Genomic DNA, 22,569 nt, shown 5'->3' with positions numbered 1-22,569 from the left:
CTAAAATGCTTGAAAATAGGCTTGTAGATCGGCTATTTTCAAATAGCTTATGTCTAACATAAGGCTGAAGTGGTTAATGTATGTTTTATAATGATAGTATATATAATCTGAAAAGTGAAAGATTTCAAATAATTGTAGTGGAGTAAAAGTACAATATTTGCTTCTAAGATGTAGTGGAGTAGAAGTAGAAGTATTGAAAATAGGAAATACTCCACAGTAAAGTAAAAGTACCTACACATTTTATTAAGTACAGTACTTGAGTAAATGTTACTTTACACCACTGCCACCAGACCACATGATCAAAAGGGAGACCAAATACAACCATTCCAGTTGTGTTAGTTTTATTGTATTAGCATACGCTACCACAAGGGTTCCCAAACTTTTCAGGCTGTGAACCCAGAAAATAATCATGTTTGAGCTGGGGACCCCCCACCCCGACAAGCACTTGGAATTGTAGGAGTTGAGGCATTACATCTAGTTTGACTCGGTTCCACAGATAAATATTGTGAAAATAGCCGAACTACAAGCTCACAACGCCTCGCAGAGAGCTTGTAGATCGGCTATTTTCACAATGTTTGCCTCTTTCTAATGTGATATTTGACCAATTTGGCCAATTTGGTGTTAAAACACTCTTGAAAGTCATTAAATTGTACCCATTACACTTATACAGTATGTTGGTTTGTTTACTGTTGAGTGAGAAAACAACGTTGCACATTAAGCTAATCATCTGGGGACCCCCCAAAATAATTTGGGGGCCGACCCCCAGTTTGGGAACCACTACCATACAGATTGGTCAAAATAGCATGTTATTTTAGTACATAGTGTAGCTTTAATTTAACTTAGAAGAGTTATTTGTACACTGTCAGATTTAAATTAACACAAAGCCTGTGTTATTTTACTAAGGACACGGTTGAACATGCAAGAAAAAGTATGCAGGAAAATAGAATATCAATAGTTTATAATATTTTGGAATTTGGGGAATTGCGGGGCCTTTCAGTGTGAATATGTAAATAGTTGCAAATATTTATTCTCAGAAGTCGTGTGTTTCCAAACTAGTCCAAACTTAATTTGGTAGCATATTTTATACACAGCAGAAAACCGCTTCGTTTACAAAATTACAATGCGAGAGGCATGAATGCGGTCTCTTTTTTTTTTTTTTAATCCCTTTGCTTTGTGTAATTGCTCAGTGAGCCTGTGAGAGAAAAAAAAGTCTATGCTTGGCTTCATTTTCATAATCAGTCAACCTAGCCCAAACACACATATGCTGCAGTCATACCAATGAAGTTCATTAGCAGTCAGTCCTGTCCTTAATTACTCTCCACCCCTGGCTGCTCCATAACTTTTATGTCCTGCCGGGGATTCAATTTAAAATAGGAAGGCTCGCAACTCGGGTTGCCAATGCCAACCGTCCCTTGAAATAAGAAATTGTCCTGTCGTCGTTTTTCCTTCCGGGGTTACGTGTTCACGTGACCGCTTTCTATCACGTGATCGTTCTGTATTGGATGTCGGTTGGTTCTAGCCTGGTTCCAGACCATAGACCCCGCCCACTCTCTGAGTGAGCTCCTCTTGGTCTGGTGTCGTAATGTGAGCCTATGGCTTTTCACGATCGGAGAAAAACCTGTCAAATCAGAGTCGGAGGTGGGGGTGGTCAAACGACAAGCCAATCAGTGAATATCTGCTAAAACAAGCTGTGCAATGATGTCAGATGTAGGCGGATCCGTGGATCTCTTGTGATTGGTTTAGGGCAATTTGAATCCCCTCCCCCTGGTAATCGCGGACATTGCAGCCAATTTCAGACTGAAGCTCTACGCAGCTTCAGTCTTCCGCTAACACACTGTTCGACTTGGTGATTTGTTTCAAAGCTAATATATCCGTTTTTGGTTGAAACTCTTCCCACAAAATTAGGACAGGAATTCGGTGTAATTGTACTTGGTCTTGAGCGCTTTCTCGCGCCAAATTTTGACATTCATCACAGTCCCTTATTTGGAAACTAAAAGACGTATCCCTTATTGAAGTGATAAGGGACATACTTTGTTCCTTCTTTTTTGGGAATCAATCAATGGCACACACAGGGCAGGAATTTCAGGGAGGCCACGAAGGCCATGGCCGTCGTTGCCCCTCAGTTTGGCCTTGTGCCCCTCAAACAAATTGCATGCCCTGAGGCCACAGTGGCCTTAATGCCCCAGCTGACTGTACCACTTTCTCCTCTGTCTTGTCAATACATGTAGACACCAGTGTCTCTTTCTTGTCAAGACACCAGTGTCTTTTGTTGCGTCCCCGTTTTTTATTGTGTAAAAAAAAAGACATATTTAGCCTAAATATGTCTATATAGGCTAAATATGTATTTTTTTACACAATAAAAAAGGTCCCGTGGTTGGCCAGATGTGAGTTATTGGGGGATAGAAGAGCTACTGTAAATAATAATAAAGAAATCGCCGGGTTATTGTGTAAAAAAAATACATTTTTAGCCACCTGCCAGAATGCCCCCGCCCACTGTGAAAAAGAAAGCAGTAAATGAAAAAAAAATCTTAACACTCATCTTTTATTTACTTTAATTACAAGCTAAAACATAAACCTTGGTTGTAAAAAAAAAAGTTGTCCTTTGATAAGAACATCAAATAAATATTTGAAATACGTTTTATTAGCACATGCATTCCATACATTCCATAGGGCTGAACCACACATGGACAAATGACATCATCAACTTGCGACTGGAAGTTGTGCCTATTGAGTGAAAGATTAACTACTTCTAAAATTACTAAAATATTTACATTGTTTTACATGTTCTTATTTTAGTTATAGAAGGCAATTATAATGTATGAAGGCATATAAGGCTTATCAGCCAGCCACTCTGTTACAGGTGAAAGTCCGGAATTAAAAATGTACTTGAGTAAAAGTACATAAGTACTGGTATCAAAATGTACCAAAAGTAGAAAGTACTCATTATACAGAATATCCCATTTCACAAGTTTTAAAATGTATAAAAGTCGCAATCACAATTTAAAAGTCGCAGTCACAATGCGTCACAGTCACAATGCGTCACAGTCACAATGCAGTCACATTGCGACGCATTGTGAGCTTGTAGATCTTCTATTTTCAAATGGCCCGAAATGTACAGTATATAATAATCTAAATCTACAAAGTAAGTAACTAAAGTTTAGTAAAAAATTAATGTGTAAAACATTTGTAAAAGCACAACATTTGCCTCTGATATGTAGTGGAGTAGAAGTAAAAGCATTTAAAATTGGAAATACTCAAAATTGTACTTGAGTACATGTTACTTTCCACCACTGGAAACGTATGGTTAAAAGCGGCATAGAACAGTCTGTTTTCACTCCTTTCATAGAGCCTCCATTCTGTACATTCTCTCCTCTCCTCCCTGCCCCGGTTACTCCTCAGAGACCAGGGGGCATCTGCTCAGGAATCTAGTCCACCTTGATTAGAAAGGGCCTATCCCGGCACATATGTTTTTATGCATGTCTTAATGAGGCATCAATTATGCAATGCAGAGAGGGGAAGATGCAAAGATGCCGCCTCAGCGTAATAGTAATAATGCAGGTGGCATGCTCCTATACCGAAGGCAAAGAAAGGACGCACGCAAAAAAAAAAAGTTGTGGGGTCGGACAGGTGAATTTTGAGGGAATTCATTAGCTTTTGAACTTGCCCTTGGTTATCCCGAGGGTGTAGGCTATCCTCATGAGAATGTAAAGAGTGGAGATCGTACATGGTGCAGTTGCAGTATTCCTTAGTCAGCTAGCTGCCACCCCACCACCTCCCCTTAACTCATTACGACCGGGTGTCATTTTAGATTTATTTGGCTATTAGAAAAAATAGCAGATCTACAAGCTCATAGTGCGGCACCGAGTGCCGCGCTATGAGCTTGTGTATCTGCTATTTTGTGAAAACTCGTGAAAATGTGTGCAAATCTTTGAATAATATGTTTTAAAGAGAACATTTTTAACTCCGATCTGTGCTTCTGGGGGTCCCTGGAACAACATATTTTGAGATGGGGGTCCGCGGCCAATTACATTTCACTTTGGGGGTCCTTGACATGGAAAAGTCGGCGCGCCACTGATATACTGTTAGGATTTCTCAAAAAAAACAACTCATCTCAAAATGTTTAGTTCCAGGGACCCCCAGAAGCAAAGATTTGAGTTGCAAATGTTCGCTTTAAAAGATATGTATTCAAATAATTGCACAAATTTCCACGATTTTTCAAAAAATAGCAGATCTACAAGCTTATAGCGCAGCACTCGGTGCTGCGCTATATAAGCTATAAAAACTATTTTTTGAATAGCCGTGTGATCGTTAGTGAACATGGCTGAATGTTAGAGCGATCCAGGGCTCTGACGTCCACCGACATGGTTTGAGTTTCTACATCGGGGGGGCAGGAGGCTTTGTGCAGCCTGTACCGCAATCATTCCTCCCGTTATTAGTTACTCTAAAAATAGGCTGCTTTGTTTTTGTCTCCGTTGCAGGCTGGATTATCACACGTTTTCCCTGCCGCTCTTCGCCATGAATCCGCGTAAACACGACCGCGTTGTTAATTGCCCACTGGATTTTGGCTCAGAGTCAACATGTCTTAATTCCCCCCCCCCCCTGCAAAGATAACAGGAGAGGTTAATGCAAGCTGGTGCGATTGGGGAGAGGGGAGAGGGGGGAGAATAATGGCGATGACATAGTTCTTAATCCTTCAATGGCAATCCGGCAAAATATCAAAATCGCTCAGAAACGCTGCAACATTAATCTTGAAACCCTCAACGATGTCTCCTCGTTCCACGTGAGAAACACAAATCACAGACTGCCGAGAACCCCCCCCCTCGTGGCCAATTAGGCTGGCTGTCTGGATGGTTGATGGGTTGAGTGGTGGTCTGCTTGCTTAGGGTTGCTTTTTTTCCTTTTTTTTTGTGGGGGGCTATTGGCATATCTCCACTGGCAGCGGTAATCTTGTCCTTGTTAAACTGGGGTCAGTGTCTTGTGCCCCTAACCCTCCACCTCCATCCACATCATCAGAGAGAGAGAGAGAGAGAGAGAGAGAGAGAGAGAGAGAGAGAGAGAGAGAGAGAGAGCACCAGATGGTGGATACAGAGGCACAGTCTCAGTCAGTGTCAGCTGATCTTGAAACCCAGAAATGTAGTACTATGTAGTACTATATGGATCAAGAGGACAGCCAAACAGTTGGTCACCCTTGCTGATGGCTATACCGTTTAAGTGTCTCATTATCTGACTCGTGACTATAAATGCAGTTAAATGGCATGCATTCACCGTGCTGTGTAATCCTTCGCTTTGCTTTGTTAATCCATGTAAGTATTCCATTTTCCGGGCTGAGAATATCTATAAATAAGAGTGATCAGATGTCGCTAATCGTTTGTGTTCGCCGTCAGCGTATGTCAGCGTGACTTTTTATGGACACTGTCCGTTAGCTCTCTTTAAAAACAACCTCATTCAACTGGAAAAAAATAAAACCTCTAGATGAAAGTGATAACTATTTATTTGACCAGGTATTTACAAGACACAAATGAAGACCACAGCCAAAATATTGGTAAAATAGTTATCACTATCACAAAAGAGCCAGCTTGTGTAGATTCTACTTTTTACCGTAAGCGTGTGTGTGCGCGTGCGTGCGTGCGTGACTAGCCATCACCATAGTTGTTTTTGTTTGGTTTAAGCAGTGACAATAGGCTCTATCAAAATTGTTTCAGAGAATGACCCACATTTCGTATGCAAGACGAGCCTTTTGGGTTGTTTGTCTCTTTTCACGGACATCTACGTTCAAATGAATAACATGGGGAATCCAGTACATTAAAGGCACAGCAATCAGTGGCATCTGTCAGGTTGATTTACAGCAACTGGCATGTGTCACCCTTTGCTTTAACCCCATCTGAGATGTCATTTCTGCAAATACAGTTTGATTTGAGCTTCTTTGATCATAAGATCCAAGGCTCTACAGTGACATATTTTCCCAATTATAACAGGATTTATGTTTGTTAGTTAAACAAACAAAAACTAATCTTTTTTTAAATTCATTTTTACAGTTTCTACCAAAACGGCAGCACTTTAAATAATACTTTTAAATCAGTGCAAATTATTTCCCCATAAATAGTGGGACAACTGATCATACAACCCTTTTAAGAATGAGGTACTTGATCTCTGTGTCCTCTATTTCAGAATGTTGATAGCATAGTTTCATAACACATGTCTAGGCAATAATTGAGAATACTGATGTTGTAATTGACTTCTTGTGGCTTTAATTTTCATAAAACGATGTTGTTCTTTGTTTGTGCTGTCTTCAGATACCACACAAAGGACTCTGCACAATTCTCTCAGAGATAAATGAACACTCAGGATTTTGTGGTGTATACCAGTGGTCTTTAAATCTGAAAGTATGCAAATGCATATATGCAAAAACAAGTAAAAATCCGGAATTAAAAGTTTACTTGAGTAAAAGTACAAAAGAATTGGTATCAAAATGTACTTAAAGTACCAAAAGTAAAAGTACTAAAATGTTTGAAAATAGCAGATCTACAAGCTCACAACGCGTCAGATCGCGACGCGTTGCGAGCTTGTAGATCGGCAATTTTTTAGCCTAGGTGTAAGATAAGGTTAAAGTGGTTAATGTATGTTTTATAATGTAATCATTTATATCTGCAAAGTAACTGGTAACTAAAGTTTTCAAATAATTGTAGAGTGGAGTAAAAGTACAATATTTGCCTCCGAGATGTTGTGGAGGGGTGCATTTCTCCTTTCCGACATGTCGCCTTTCCGACGTTGACGAACCCTATACCTAACCCTAACCCTAACCCTAACCGCACGCGGAAGCCACTAGTCGGAGTGGTGAGATGTCGGAATGGAGAGTGAACACCGTTGTGGAGTACAACTAAAAGTATAGCAAATTGGAAATACTCCAGTAAAGTAAAAGTACCTCATATAAGTATAGTACTTGAGTTAATGTACTTAGTTACTTCACACCACTGCATTTTGAATACTCTCATAAATGAGAGTTATGGGGACCTCCTTGAAATTAACGTATGTTCCCATTGCCAGGAATCACCACCGTGCTGACCATGACCACGTTGAGTACCATCGCCAGGAAGTCTCTCCCCAAAGTGTCCTACGTGACGGCCATGGACCTCTTTGTCTCCGTGTGCTTCATCTTCGTCTTCGCCGCGCTGATAGAGTACGGCACGCTGCACTACTTCGTCAGCAACAGGAAGCCCAACCCTAAAAAAGACAAGAAGAAGAAAAATCCGGTGAGCAGTCTTCCCAAAATCAAAACACACAAACGAGGGTTAACAGGCTGCAGGTGTTCTGTTTTTCTGTTCTTTTTATTTACGTGAAGGTTCTTTACACAACAAGCTACAGAGGAAAGTGTCAATTTCAGCTATTGTGTTCAGCAGAAAGTTGTTACGTCATGACTTTATGTCTGGTCATTGATTCATACTAGACAACTGGATCTCAATGTGGGGTCCTTGAGGGGATTCCCCAGTTAACCAAATAATAAACCATATAAATGAATCATTAAGTTGCTTTAGTGAAGTAATTACACATTTGCCATGTTATCCATAAAAATGGCCTATAGGAAATTTTTCTACCTGATGGACCCAACGTTGCTAAATGTCAACATTTGCATAAAAGCTTACCAAAACTTTTTTTTTTTTTAAACATTATGTTTTCCTCTTCAAAATACTCCTACAAGACCATCTGAAAGGTTAAAAAAATGTTTTTGTACAAATTGCAAGTACAAATATATCCGGGTCTTAGAGGGTTAAACCCCAGCATCGGAATTGTGAGGAAAGCTTTCAATTAAAATAGCCAGTCGACAGTGAGCTATTTTCGGCTATTTTCAGCGAAAACTTTCCCCACAATAACAGAACACAGAAAAGATACTAGTATTGAGCCATGAGGGACTCCGGTTACCCATATGGGGTTTAAGTGGGGTTAAATGATAGTTAGGAACCAAATGTAAGGCCTGTAACCATTATGTACATAAGGAACCAAATGGACCTTTCCATTTGATTCCATTTGTACACTCTCAGAGTTAAATTAACGCTGATTATTTGTAGATTGGGGTCCTAGAGATTCAAGGGCTAGACCACTTTGGTAGAGGTTGGGGTTGTGTAGTTACCTTGCCACGATGTAACTCCAAAGGTGGACAAGAAATCAAAAATAATTGCTGCATTGATTAGAAATTGATAATTCAAAAATGCTCCTCATCGACTTACATCGTAAAGTGAAACAGCTCTCAAAGTCTCTTTTAGCACATAAACAAACACAAACAAAGCTGATTCAGACAATATAGAACATCACCCAAACCCACTACTGTTTTTCTTTTTAATATAAATGTCAACTTCCTGTTGATTGTACTATTTGAAGAATATGGGGGTCTATGGCACACCAAACTGGGGGTCCTGAAAATTAAAAAGGGTTGAGAATCGCCATGCAAAGACTTTTGTTCAGTCAAAATCCTCCAGTATGCAGTACACTGTAGGCGAAGGGTCAAAGATTTCAGACCTTTTGCTTGTTATTTATAGATCTTCCCCTCAACAACCCAATCACCCCTCGTGTATTATGGCGTATATACATGGGATAAGCCTTAGGGACATCTCTTTACCCCGTGCTGCTCTGTCCCTAAGGGAGCAATCTCCCCCAGAGGTCACGACCTCATGTCACTCAGGGTGGGTGGTGGCGGGGGGGGGGGGGGGGGGGGGGGGGGGATCAGTCAACCTGTCCTTAATCTGTGCAACACATCTGTCACAGCACATCACACATCTGTAATCTAAACCCGTGTCACATACTACTATATAACAGGAGTGCAGTCTCTCGTACTGTATAGGAGACTTGAGTCCCACGCACAGCAGCGTATAGTGGCTTCCCTCTCTACAACAGCAGTGGTTTTCAACCTTTTTCATGCCAAGGAGGACCCCTTAAATTGATATACGTTTTGGCCGCGGACCCCCATCTGAAAAATGTTTTGTGCCAGGGAGTTAAAAATGTTCGCTATAAAAATTACATTACATTCAAAGAGATGCACACATTGTCAAGATTTTTCCAAAATAGCAGATCTACAAGCTCATAGCGCGGCACTCGGTGCCGCGCTATGAGCTTGTAGATCTGCTATTTTTGAATAGCACAAAGTATATAACATAATGGTTATAGCGAAAATCTAAAATGACAAGGACGCGTCCTATTTGTAGGTAGGCTATCACAACCAAACCTCGTTTTTCATTGTGATTTTTATATTAATATTATATTATCAATAAAACCTTAGTGTTTCGCAAATTATTTAGGCTTATACTTGCAATATTCTGAAGGCCCACTAGGTGGGCCGGCCCCAGGTTGAGGATCGCCGGCATAGTTAGTGGCTTCCGCTAGTCTACGGTATACTTTTTTTATTGAGGCAGAAGTCTGATTATAGGTGGTCCCTCTGACTCTCCATTTTCCCATCTCTCCTGTCATTCTCCACATAGTTATCCCCTCATAACAGACCAGGTGAAGATCATCATCGTCACAATGTGTGGTATTCTCTGCCGCCCATGCAATGAGGAGAAACAACGACAGAGCTAACTAGCCAATACTGTTCCTGAACAAACAGTGTGGTCGTATTGATTGACGTTAGTCTCCCAAGCCAGACTGTTGACTCCAGCCATTTGCAAAATGCTTCCGACCAGTGTTGCCATGTCTGCTTATTATAAGCGACTTTGGGCTTGTTTTTCTGTAACGTTGCTTGTCAATTATTGGTAGCATGCGGGTTGCTGGGTGCTGGGCTTGTTTGTTTGTAAAATGTAGTTGCCAATTTGGGCTTGTTTCCTAATGTTGTTAAACCTGTGGTTCTCAAACATTTTCATGTCAAGGACCCCCAAATTAAATGTAATTATCCACGTATACCCATCTGAAAACATTTGGTGCCAGGGACCAGATTTCTGTTGTTAAAAATAATATTTCAAAAATATTTTCCCCCAAGATGTATTTGAAAATAGCCGATCTGCAAGCTCACGACACTGGCTTCCGCCTCAACTATGTAGCATTCGAAGAGTGTGGAATAGTTTTCTGGCTTGAGAGGCTACACTGGTGTCCACATAAAATGGTGTTCCACGTAGCTCCATAATTATTTGCCTCGCCATTGACTTCCAGTATAAAATGTATATTTCAAAAAGTAAAATATTTTATGTATAAAACCTTTGAACGATAAAAGGCAGATAAAAGGCAGTCTCCGCACACAAGGTCTGTGACCGAAAGCCTGCAATCATTTTTTTTATTAAAACCCAAGTCTTTTTTTTGCCACCATTAAGTATTAAAAGTTGTATGGAAGCCTACGAAGCCAAACATTTAAAAGTCTGAAAGAACTTTCTATGTCAAAGTATGAAGGAGAAGAAAGGGTCCAAAGTTTTGGGGGGGAATAAATAAATAACAAATAGGGTAAAACAACATGAGTGGGCCTTTAGTGAGTTCACTGACCAACATTCTGTCGATGCAGTCAGAGCAGCAACATATAACACTGTAGTTGAACATTTGAGGAGAACTGGAGCGCTCTACTTTCCATCGCTGTAACTAAGGCTCTGCTGCGGGGCTCTGAAGTAACTGGATGAATGAATGAATAATGAACGGGAAGGTGGTATGCCAGTTTACCATCTCAGAGGGGATGTTCTGACTCGGCTTGCCAAGTGCGTGCGTGTCTGTGCGTGTTTATGTGCGTGTGTGTGTGTGTGTGTGTGTGTGTGTGTGTGTGTGTGTGTGTGTGTGTGTGTGTGTGTGTGTGTGTGTGTGTGTGTGTGTGTGTGTGTGTGTGTGTGTGTGCGGTGGTGTAAAGTAACTAAGTACATTTACTCAGGTACTGTAATTAAGTAAAATTTTGAGGTACTTATACTTTACTGGAGTATTTCCAATTGTCTATACTTTTACTTCTACTCCACTACATCTCAGAGGCAAATATTGTACTTTTACTCCACTACAATTATTTGAAAACTTTAGTTAGTTACTTTGCAGATACGAATTATTATATTATTAAACATACATTAACCACTTTAGCCCTATTTTATACCTAGGCTATTTGAAAATAGCCGATCTGTAAGCTCACAACGTGTCGCATTGCGATGCATTGTGAGCTTGTAGATATGCTATTTTCAAACATTTTGGTACTTTTACTTTTGGTACTTTAAGTACATTTTGATGCCAATACTTTTGTACTTCTATTCAAGTACATTTTTAATTCTGGACTTTTATTTGTAACAGAGTACTTCTAGATTGCAGTATTGATACTTTTACTTAAGTAAAACATTTGAGTACTTTTTCCACCACTGCTGTGCGCGACTGCGCGTTTATGTGTGTGTGTGTGTGTGTGTGTGTGTGTGTGTGTGTGTGTGTGTGTGTGTGTGTGTGTGTGTGTGTGTGTGTTTGTGTGTGTGCTTCGATCTCTACGATAAGTTATAAAATATATATGCTCTAAAAATAACAGAAGACAGAGGAGATTAGATATAAAGCAAAAGAACAAAAGCACTTTTGATTTCCTTTAAGCTGTGTTCCATATAAATCAACTTCTCTGCTAGAGATACTAACACTGTGTCCTATTTTAGAGCTGTGATGTTTTGTTTGGGGTTTATTTCTCTCCCAAAATACTGTATTATGCACAGCCACCAGTGTTTTATCTTATGTATGCACACTAGATCTGATAACACATATCCGAGGGCTTACTGTCTTATCAACGAGATGCAAACAATCTTTTGATGTGTACCACATATAAGACAGCTAATAAAGAAGAAGAATTAATGAATCAAAATGAACCAAATGTGTGAAACATTCTGTAATGGCTTAGATAAGATTACTTATGCATTGCCTCAGTTTAAAGTCATGACAAGTGCCAACGTTTACCACGTTGTACCAATGTACCACATTAAATACTCATAAGCCACGTAGACACTATTTAACCGATGTATTATGCTATAATTAATCTCTCTCTACTTTCTATAATTAATCTCTCTCTACTTTGTGTCAGTCGTAGATGTTCCAAGGAGTTCCAACAACTTTAAACACAGTGTCCCTATTTTGGGCATGGCATTACAGGCAACAGATGTCAAAGATTTTCAAAAATGTTGAATTGTTTTCCCAAATGTCTTTGAATTGATATTATTCTTATTCTTATTATTAATAATTTATTCACTTATTTATATTTGAAAAATAGCCATTCTACAAGCTCACAACACGTATGCAATTCTTGTAGATTGGATATTTTTGAACACATTTAAATAGGGCTTATGTGGTTAAGAGCACCGCCACCTGTGATACTGTGTGTTGTACTATGCATCTCCCCCCTTGTCTGTTGTGTAATAAGTATGTCTCTTTCACAGTACACCGCCAAATCCTGAGCGTTAGTCTAACTCTGAGCATGTTAAAATGAACCCCGGGTCTGATTTTTACACTTAGGATTTTGCTGTGTACTGTAACCTACATGTCTCTTTTCTACCTTCCTGTTAAGACAGTAGAGTTGTATGTCTGTGTCTGTTTGATTATCTAATTGTTTAGCCGTCTGTTTACTCCAGTGTTGCTCTCTCTTAAAAAAATTCCACATGTTCTTTGTTTCCTGTCCCGGACAAAAGCTCCTCCGACTCTTTTCGTCAAAGGTATACTGCCTGTGTCTGAGTTTATACCCTCTACTGACTGCATGTGTTTGCTGCATTGTGGCTCTTTGGGCCCCTAGCACTTCACTGCTTTGACCAGTACTGCCTCTCCTTAAAGCATATCCTCTCTCTGACTACCTGTGTGTACTTCCCACTTGAGTTCCTGGCTAGCAAAATAAGCAGAAATAACACGAAAACCTGGGCTCCGCAAGCGCACAGTGCGGAGGCAGCCAGCCAGCCAGACAGACGTATACCCTACTTAATGTGGTTTTGTTTGGAATCTCAAATAACCATGCCCACACATAGTGTGTACATGTGAAAATGATTGCACCAGCCAAGGGCCCTGTATGACAGCATTCTGGCTCCCTCTGTCCTGTGTCAAGCCTAATTTATGCTATATCGTGCGCCGAGAATGGCGGAGAATAGAAGACCTGTAAGCTCACAACGCGTCGGAATCCTTGACGCGTCGTGAGCTTGTAGGTCTGATATTCTCGGCGTGTGACTCTGTCTATATCAGGCTTTATATTGCGCCGTACTCTACGTTAAGCTAGTAGTTGCTGCAACAGCTTCTTCTTCTTCGCCTTCTTCGTCTTCTTCTTCTTCTTCTTCTTCTTCTTCCCCCACATCTCCTGCCAGTAAATCTATAACCGTGTTTGTTGGGCTTCTAAACCCTGACGCTTCCTACAGAGTCAGCAGAGCCTTAACAGACTGAAATAGACAACCCCGACACTGTGTTAAGTCTAATTAGAGCTTGGGTCCGTTCAGTGGATTAACACAACGTAATCTCTAAATACCCAGAAACCGCACACCAGGTGGGTGGGCGCCAGCGAGGAGCTAAATTTAGGAAATAACCTCCAGTATTTTACCCAAGATATTTTACATATAAACTTAATTTATGAAATACATTAAATGCTAAAGATTTACCTACGAATATTTTATTGTATTTTAATAGTTTTTACAATGATTCACAAATCCCCTTTTTCTGCAGGTGACTAATTGTGAAAGGCAAATTTGTTGCTAAAATGACATATATTAGACAAGCATTCTGACGGCTGAGTCATACTTTGTGGCATGGCTGTGTCGCTCGACCAAAAATAAATAAATGCATTACATACATACATATTTTATTTTATTTTGTTGTTTTCATTGTCACGAATCACATCGACACTTTTTTCAGCTTGAAGTACAGAATGACACAGAGTGACACAGCCATGCAGCTAAGTATAAACCGGGTGCTTGATGTTGGTCCTAGGAGGTTGTCTAACTTTCAGCCAGTTAAAGTTGCAGATCCCACTGTGCCGTACGTATTGTATTTTTCTTTGCTAACCCCTGTGGCCCCAGGGCCTGGGCCCCACCACTGCCGTACGGCGGGATGCTGTCTGTGCTACTTCCTTCTGCTTGAGCTTCCACCACGCTTCCCCGCAGTGCAGCCAATCCCCTTTGAGAACTGACTCACATAACCTGCTGTGCTAATCATTCCAGCACGAGCCCAACTGGCTATTAATTCAGGGGGAAAAAAGGGTGGGAAAGAAACAATGGGGGGAAAAAAAGCATGTCTTTTTTTCATGGTTATGTATCGTTTTCAAGGGGATGACAGCCACCCTTGTGTACACTAGTGCTGGGCAAAATGTGAAGCCGCCAGGAATGGCAATTAATCCATGTGGGAACTCTACCACATGCTTACCGACATTTCTCTATTTGTGAGTGAGTGACAAGTAAAGCCCTCTTGTCCATTGTAAACATCTAACAATACGTGTCAGTCAGCATGAAGCATGTTTTACAGTGCCCAATGTAAATACACCTGGTTGGACTATAATGTTATTACAGTTGCGCGGTTATTTGATGTACTTTTTTACATTTCAAAACCAAGACGTGAACAAGCTTTTAGGCGACAGCAAGTGGCAGTTCTTTGAAATGTGCAGTGACGATAAATCTGTGGAGGTTGGCCCGTTGACGTCTGCGAGCTCACAATGCACTGTATTTCTTAACGTTGAGGTCAACGCCCAGAGTGTACTGTATCTGCAAGGTCAGGGAAAACTTCGACTGCCAAGAGGAGGGATTGAGCAGTTAATCTTCCAAAGAACCAGAATTCCAATTTGTGCAAAGGTGGCATGGCATTTTGAGATAAATCGTGATGAAAACTCACTATTTGAATACTAATTGTCTCCCTTTCAAGTGACAGGGCAAAGACGTGCTGATGTCACTGTCCTATTTCGGGAGTCTTTCATAGATGAAGGCCTGTGTGTGCCCTCCAGCAGTGAGCGCAGCTTGAAATGGAGTTTATTTTAACACATTAAAGTGGCAGGAGGAAGAGTGGGCTGGAGGGATGCGTTGTACATCTTCCAACAAAACACTCCGTATCTCTCAGCTTAGATCCCTGGTGCATCATATAAGCCAATTACAATGTGTCCTGCATTTCTTACAGTGAAGCTCCCACAATGTCATCCACACAGCATCAAAATTATGTAATTTCAGTGAGTCATCGCACACCAAGCAGGACTTAATGCTTTGATCTGCAAATTTCATCTCACGATGTGTTCAATTGTTGTACAGCGACAGTAGGGTCATTACCATTAAATGTGGAATGGAATTGCCCAGCACTAGCATCATAAATCTGCAAAATAACAATGTAAAAAAAAGGAAACCTCAGCAAGCCAGCTCTATCCCAGAGTTTACCCAAAGGTGTAATTTGCATCATGAGTTCCACGGGGACTGACCCATTGTCAGCTAATGTATAGGCCTAAACACCCCTAATTACAACCACAGGTGCTAGTTATGGGCCCATTTGTATTACCCTGACATTTCCTTCAAAAGGATCCGTTGGCAAGTTGAAGGTGCAAATTACATTTCGCTGACTACTGACAGAAAATGAATGAGGTCCCTCGGCGTTGTGTTGCACAATGCTGAGCGCTCGCAGTGACTCTGGTGGCTAACTGCATCCCCTTTTTGTCCTGTTCAAAAGCAGACACCCACGGTGGACATTCGCCCGCGCTCAGCCACCGCCATCCAGATGAACAACGCCTCGCACATGCAGGAGAGGGACGAGGAGTACGGCTACGAGTGTCTGGACGGGAAGGACTGCACCAGCTTCTTCTGCTGTTTCGAGGACTGCCGCTCTGGGGCGTGGCGGCACGGCAGGTTGCACATCCGCGTCGCCAAGATAGACTCGTACGCGCGCATCGGCTTCCCCACTGCATTTGGCCTCTTCAACCTCGTCTACTGGGTGTCATATCTCTATCTCTAAGGTTCTGTTGTGTGGCCAGCCTTATCACACAGTTCATCGCATTACATCCATCCATCCGTCCTCTGCTCCAGCGAAAAACATTTTCAAGGAGGAGACCAACTCAAATCCACAATATTTTGATTTGACATTCTCTCTTCTTTTTTTCCTGGATGATGAAATTTGTATTCATGACTTTTACTCTCTCTCCAGTATTAGTTATATGTTTACAATAACGACAATGCAAAAGTTGTAGCATTATAACTAACTGGCATGAAGGCGTCTGATGATGTGTAGTGAAACAATGATTGTGCTAGGGGATAGCGAAACTCTGAGTTCCATTATTTATTTTTGCATGCCTACAGTAGGCTTTAACAGATTCCCTCTACTGTTACACAAGGATGCTTTTCCTTTCAAACGTACTTATCTCTTCTCTGTGGGCGCAGCATTGATTGCTTTGTAGGATGTCTATGAACAGTGAAGGTCTACAAGCAAAGATCTTATTCTCCCTCTCCTGAGATGACACTAACCTACTGATATTCCAATTAGTCATCTGTCCAGTATTTTCTGAGCGGCGTTAGGTTACGACCTCAACTCGCACAGCGTTACTACAATTTTATTTAAATCCATCTAACATACAAAAGAAAAGCTAAATCTGAAGCACTTTAATAGAGCAATGTTGGACAGTGAGTGAGATTTTTGAGATTCACTTTGATAAAAATGTATTCTGCTATCTGGTACAAGTAAACATTCTTTTTTTGTTTTCATGTGAGGTTTCACAGAGTTAGATAATGCTATTTATGATCAATGGTCACCTGTACAGACCCTGTATATATTTTATTATTGCGTAGTGTTTTACATTTATTGCATGCACCTTTCAGGCCAAAAAAAAAAAAAATCAACACATTTTAAGGTCTTCTATTGTTGGCTGGAAGCAAAAAAAAAAAAAGAGCACTGTTGGTTATCATTCAGAATCTCATTATATGTTCTTGCAACGAAAAGTGGGAAATGAAACAAAAAACAAAAATGTTTTTGATCTCTTTTTGTTTGTGTATTTCTCCAAGTTGAGAATTATCTTTATCTACGAGCAAGATCAGTTAAGGATTTTATTCTGCTATCAGTAATAACAGCCTAACCTTAGCCTACTGTATAGGCTGTGATGAAAAAAGTCTCTAGTATTAAAAACAATGACATAAAGGTATATACATAAGACGCTGGTGGCTCGCATACTGGTTTTCTGAGCATACAGGGAAACGGCATAAAAACATAGTATGTATACCAACAAAAGGATGCATATTGGGTTCCTACACAATAACATCCTCTGTTAATTTAACTTTGAGGATTTTGCTGTGTATAAATTACATATCAATGCATTAAGGATTTCTTTTCAGTGTAAGTATTGCATATCAATGTATGTGTATTTCCAAAGGCTGTATCTTCTCCCAAGTATATGACTTCAAACATGCATTACTATTCTAATGCAAATACAAGTACTGTGTACACAGGTAAAGGTATCTTATATCTGGAACTTTAAAACCAGTGGTTGAACAGGGCTACCGTGAGTATATATACCTTCAGTAATCATTTGAGTATTTAAAGGCAATGGGGAACAAAAACAATGTGTGAAATATTAGTAAAGTTGACGAGTACAACACAGGTAAAAAAAATAAAAAATAAATGTAATCTGTGACCGGATATGTAGGCCTTATTAACACTCTCTCTGTCTCTGGCTGTCTCTTTAAAGACACTGTGGAGTTGTAAATTATCTGACTTTGACAAAATGATCAAATGGTCTGGAAGATGTTCAAGGAATTTCAGTATTTTTATTTTATTTTAATTGTTTGGGTTACTTTATAATACAGTGTCAAAATGAGTTGAGAACGAACACGGATAAAGTAACAGTTGTGAATGTTTAACATAATATCCTTCACTGTTAAGTACTGTATAATCCCTCACAATTAAACTTTGATAAAGAACATAGGGCAGGTGTTTCTACCTGACTCGTTATCTCCTAAGCAGGTGTAAATCACATTGTTTTATGTATATATATTTTAAAGGGGGACACACCATATATCAGACCCATATCATTTTTGTAAATGTATATACTATATTTGTTAATTTCAGCATTCCAACAATACATCATTCTATATTAGATTTATTGTATTATGATGGGCTGACTCTATAAAATATATCATGGGCGGGGTATTTATTTATCTATTTATTTAATTGAAAATTTGTTGTATTTTATGTTGATATAGCCCCCCTGAAGAGAAACAGAGAATGCTAACGTTGAAATGAGAGAGACACATTTGTATTGATTTATTTATTTTTTGTTCTATGTGGTAATGGAGTTTGATCTTGTTGATCTGTGTATTTTCTATGTTGTGAACTACATGCTTTGGGCCCGTCAAACGTATTATATCCGTCAAATAGTTCCAGTTACCCGTTACCTGTGCAGCTTCAAAATTTGAGACTCAACTGTTTTCAGAAAAGAAAGAAAAATAGACACTCTACTGCTGTGTTAATTCCTGAGGTGGCAACAAGACGTTTGCTTAATTTTGTGATTATTTATTTGTATACTGCCTCTTTCATCTGTAACACTGCAAACCACCCCCATGGTTTGAATGTTAATTTCTGCCCTAATCAATGACAGTAATCATACATGTCCTAGAGTCCTTTCTCCTTTTTGTATTCAATTGTGGTTTTCTTGTGTTTCAAAGCTTACGCTTAGTATTCTTGACTTGTCTTAAAGCTGGATTTATACTCCAATGCACCATGGTGTTGCTTGCTGACAACAACTGATTTACAAGCTAAAAACGGTTTGCATCACCGCCGTACTACGGAGTATAAGTTAGGCATTTGTGTGCACATATCTTTCACATCTGAAGGAAATATATGTGTCAATAGTAATGTACATTGGTCACCATTGATATTATTTTTAGTTTAGAGAAATACATGGAATGGAAAAAATGTGTTTAAGTGCCAACATTAGCCACACGTCATACACAATATCAAAACATATGATTCCTGGTTCATCCTATTACTGTAGTGTAGATCTACAGTACTTTGTGGATAAAATGAAATGAACACTTTTGTGTTCTCCGAGAAAATGCTGTACAGAGAATACAATCCCATGTTTATTATTGATTGGCACACAATGGAGATAATATCATTTTCAGATGCTTGAAACATGCTAATTTTTGGATATCTCATATTGCAAAAGGTTAAAAACATCTTTTTGAGTTTTGTTTTGCTCATTTGGACAGCAATCAGACCATACACATATTATGCAAGTCAAGCTCAGATTGTTTACATGCCCATAGTACAGAGAGCCTAGCATGTCATATGTCTGTAAAGAATGATTTTGAGAAAAAAAGAAAAGGAAAAAAGAAATTGTGTTTTTTTTTCTCCATATGGATAAAGCTTGTATTATCAATGTTTCGTGTCTTTTCACATACTGTACTCCAATATAACGGCAAACCTATATGAAGGTCACAAGGGAAGCTGAACGGTGTTGATAATCACTAAAAAGTGCATAGCACAAACAGGTCAACTAGTAAAGTCCAGAGGGTTTATTTAAACCTCATACAGTAGTTAGATTAACCCTCTGGATTTGTCTGTGTACAGAGAGGAACTTCAGATAGTTCAAGGAATCTGGACTAATCTAAGCTTTAGCTCATCTGCCCTCAGGCCTTTGCCTCCATTATTGTACTGTATTTATTTTCCAGAAAGCGCCTCTATTATTTATTTGGGGACCCACAAATGAGACCTATATGTGAAGAGCACACGTACATACTTTCTATTATTATATATTTTGTCAGACTGCAGAAAACATGCCATGATGTATTTGCCGGAGCCATGTACTTGTTTTCCAAAAAACAAAACAAAAAAAGATCTCATCTGGTTACCATAGACATGTTAGTTGTTTGCCATCTAAACATACAGTATACGTACTGTATTTCTTCAGTATTGTATGAAAAGGGGCACTGATGAATTCTGTTAGGGTCTGCATAATATACTATACATGTACTGGAAAAAAAAGAAGTCCTTTTCATAAGGGAATTGCACACAGCTGTGGTATTTTACAATAAAATGATTGCATTCAACTGTGTTTTGTGTTTCTATATTTCAACTTGTCCATACCCAGGAATGTGCACTACCCTTCAATCAGTAGTTCTCACAACTTTCAATATTTTTCAAAAATGTAAAAAAATAGCAGATGTACAAGCTTGCAGTGCGGCACAAAGTGACGCGCTGTGAGCTTGTATATCTGCTATTTTTGAATATAGCCAACACAAAAATTGAAAACGACACAGATGCAGTTTTAATGGGTTAACTTTTGGAGAGGAGCGCTGCTCATTTGATCCTGCTGGCTGTATCTGACAACCCCGGTCATTTACGATCTGACGTTAAATCCTTGCCACAACCATACAAACCATGAAACCAACCGTACATGGTTACGTTGTTTCAGCTAAGCCATTTGTTGTGCTAATAACACAGATGACACGTCTTTGATGATGACACAGCAACGGTTGATCGGCGCGAACGTTGCGGGTGTCAATAAACACTGCATGCGAGCGCTTCGGACATGATTCTCAAAGCGCCCCACCATCGCTCATAAAATGCTTTCTGTGGACACGGCTCCTAAATCAAAGTCCTTCATAACTTTGTAACACTGAGCCAGTTATCTCTGTGCTGCCGGGCACATTGGTGTGTGTGAGCCCCGAAGCTATGGTCCACCCACCGTCCGACTGGGTTATGGGACCAGTGACGACCGCAGCTACAGATCCTATAGCCCGAGGGGACCGCAACCGCGACAACAGAGCCCATAGCCCGTGGCAAAATGTTGATAAACAGATTACATTTGGGGAAAGTGAAAAATGGGCTCCGTCACTCTCTATGCAAAGGTCAATGCCTGTGTGCAAGTTCAGATCAATCGGTCAACCCACTGAGAAGAAACGTGCATTCAGACAGGACAGACAGACAGAGATTTCCTCATTTTATAGTAGGATTTTAATAAACAGAGATAGAAATGATTATTCAGATTCGAAGGTTCAAGAGTTGAAATAAGCTCGAAAGTTTTCCATCCACACTTAAAAGATGCCTAAAGCATTGTTCCATCTTCAGTAACTGTAAGCCTGCAGTGAGAGAAACATATTTTTGTTCAATATGCATCCATTTGTGTAGCCCAGCTAATATAACTGTGATTACCTGCACTCAAACTTCCAGTATTCAGCTTAGAGGCCATGTTTATCCCATAAACTTTGCCTCTCTATACTGCTGCTGCCAAACCACTTTTCAAAGCATAAAGTTTTGTTTGATTTTAAGATAGCCACTGGATTTCTGTACGGTATTGCAGAGTCCTGAAACTTGTTCTCAACACACTCATTAAAAAAAAAAAAATAGCATTTAAAGCAAAGTAGCTGAAAATAGACAGAATAGTGCAGAAATTCAAACATCCAACCATGCAATGAAGTTTAGCCATTTTGCTATTTCCCCTGGCAGCTTCCCCAGGTACTGACGGCTGCAACCCACGACTTAAATTGCCCTGGGTAGGCTACACAGCCTGACAGAGATATGCACTTCACTGACTGCACATTTATGGTTGGAAACTGACGTGCATGGGTATACCATACATACTTGAACATACCAGTCAGTCAAAGATGAATCTATCCTGTCCAGGTGATACATTCAGCTAGTAACGCTGCAGGCATTACAGATTTATCATCCATTGCTCCCCTTTTGATTAACTTAAATAATGTAATCACAGAAGTGCCAGTTAGGGAGATAGAGATGCCCAAAGGACATGAGGGTTCCAAATTGGGAGGCTCACAACGCGTCACATTACACACACACACACACACACACACACACACACACACACACACACACACACACACACACACACACACACACACACACACACACACACACACACACACACACACACACACACACACACCATACAGAGCAGTACCTAAACAAAAATGTTCACCTCTGGCGGGTACAGTATATCTTTTTTTGTCAGTGTGTTTATTGCTCTTCTTCTGAGTCAAGGCCAATGGTTTTGCTGACTGAGGACAGAAGTTCTGCTTCTGAAGGGGTGGGTGTGTTCGTTTAATTAAATTTTTGGCTTGCAGTACAATAAAGCAGAATTAATGACTAATAGCAAAGCACTTGGTCCAAATGATAAAATGCATCTCTTCCTCCTTGAAATGTTGCCCACTTTTTCGACACTTTGGGAGTAATACTGTTAACACTCACTGAATCATCTATCATCCATTTAACTCCTGCTTAAGTTTCGACAAAATCACGCCTAATCGTAACATATTGCCTTTCTGTTTCACATTTAAAGTTGGATTTGGAAGAATTGTCTGTAGACCCGAGGTAAATGCTGACTACCATGTATTCAAGGTGGTCCCCCAAAGTTGTATGTTTAGTTGCAGAGTAGTTGAAAGAGTAGCGTAGCGTAGCCTGACCCAAACCTAGTAGTTCCATAAGTCTACAAATTGTCTTGTGAAGTCCAATTCAACTTTTCTGATGTATTTGGCATATTTCCATCCATACAGTACATGCCTGAAGTACTGGTAAGTGGAGGTAGCAATGTCTCTTATAAAGATAGTTAGCTTGCTGTCAAAAGCGCCCAAACAGTTTGCCCAGCAGCTTGTAATTCGAGATTGAGCTTGTTGAAGTGTCTCGTCCTCAACTTCTGGGTAGTCTTGGTCTTTTTCAGCCAGC

The 22,569-nt window shown here is 40.0% G+C and overlaps 1 protein-coding gene across 5 annotated transcripts in view; it reads left to right on the top strand.

Annotated features, from left to right (window-relative positions):
* gabrg2 (gamma-aminobutyric acid type A receptor subunit gamma2) overlaps positions 1-15,855 on the top strand; it is a gene marked incomplete at both ends in the record, with an annotated part of 69,739 nt that extends 53,884 nt beyond the window's left edge. For 2 of the 5 annotated variants that reach the window (XM_084073204.1, XM_084073202.1), the window contains 3 exons: positions 7,045-7,250; positions 12,591-12,614; positions 15,577-15,855. In XM_084073204.1, coding sequence (XP_083929330.1) covers positions 7,045-7,250; positions 12,591-12,614; positions 15,577-15,855 — 509 coding nt within the window. Of the gene's footprint in view, positions 1-7,044; positions 7,251-12,590; positions 12,615-15,573 lie in introns of all 5 variants that reach the window. The other 3 variants (XM_084073206.1, XM_084073203.1, XM_084073205.1) reach the window with 2 other exon arrangements.
* Positions 15,856-22,569: the final 6,714 nt, after the last annotated feature.

Source organism: Gymnoscopelus microlampas (assembly GCF_963454915.1).
Source record: "Gymnoscopelus microlampas genome assembly, chromosome: 12".
NCBI classification, from domain to species: Eukaryota; Metazoa; Chordata; class Actinopteri; order Myctophiformes; family Myctophidae; genus Gymnoscopelus; species Gymnoscopelus microlampas.
The sequence above is the reverse complement of the archived record's forward strand: the minus strand, read 5'-3'. Positions and strand labels throughout refer to the sequence as shown.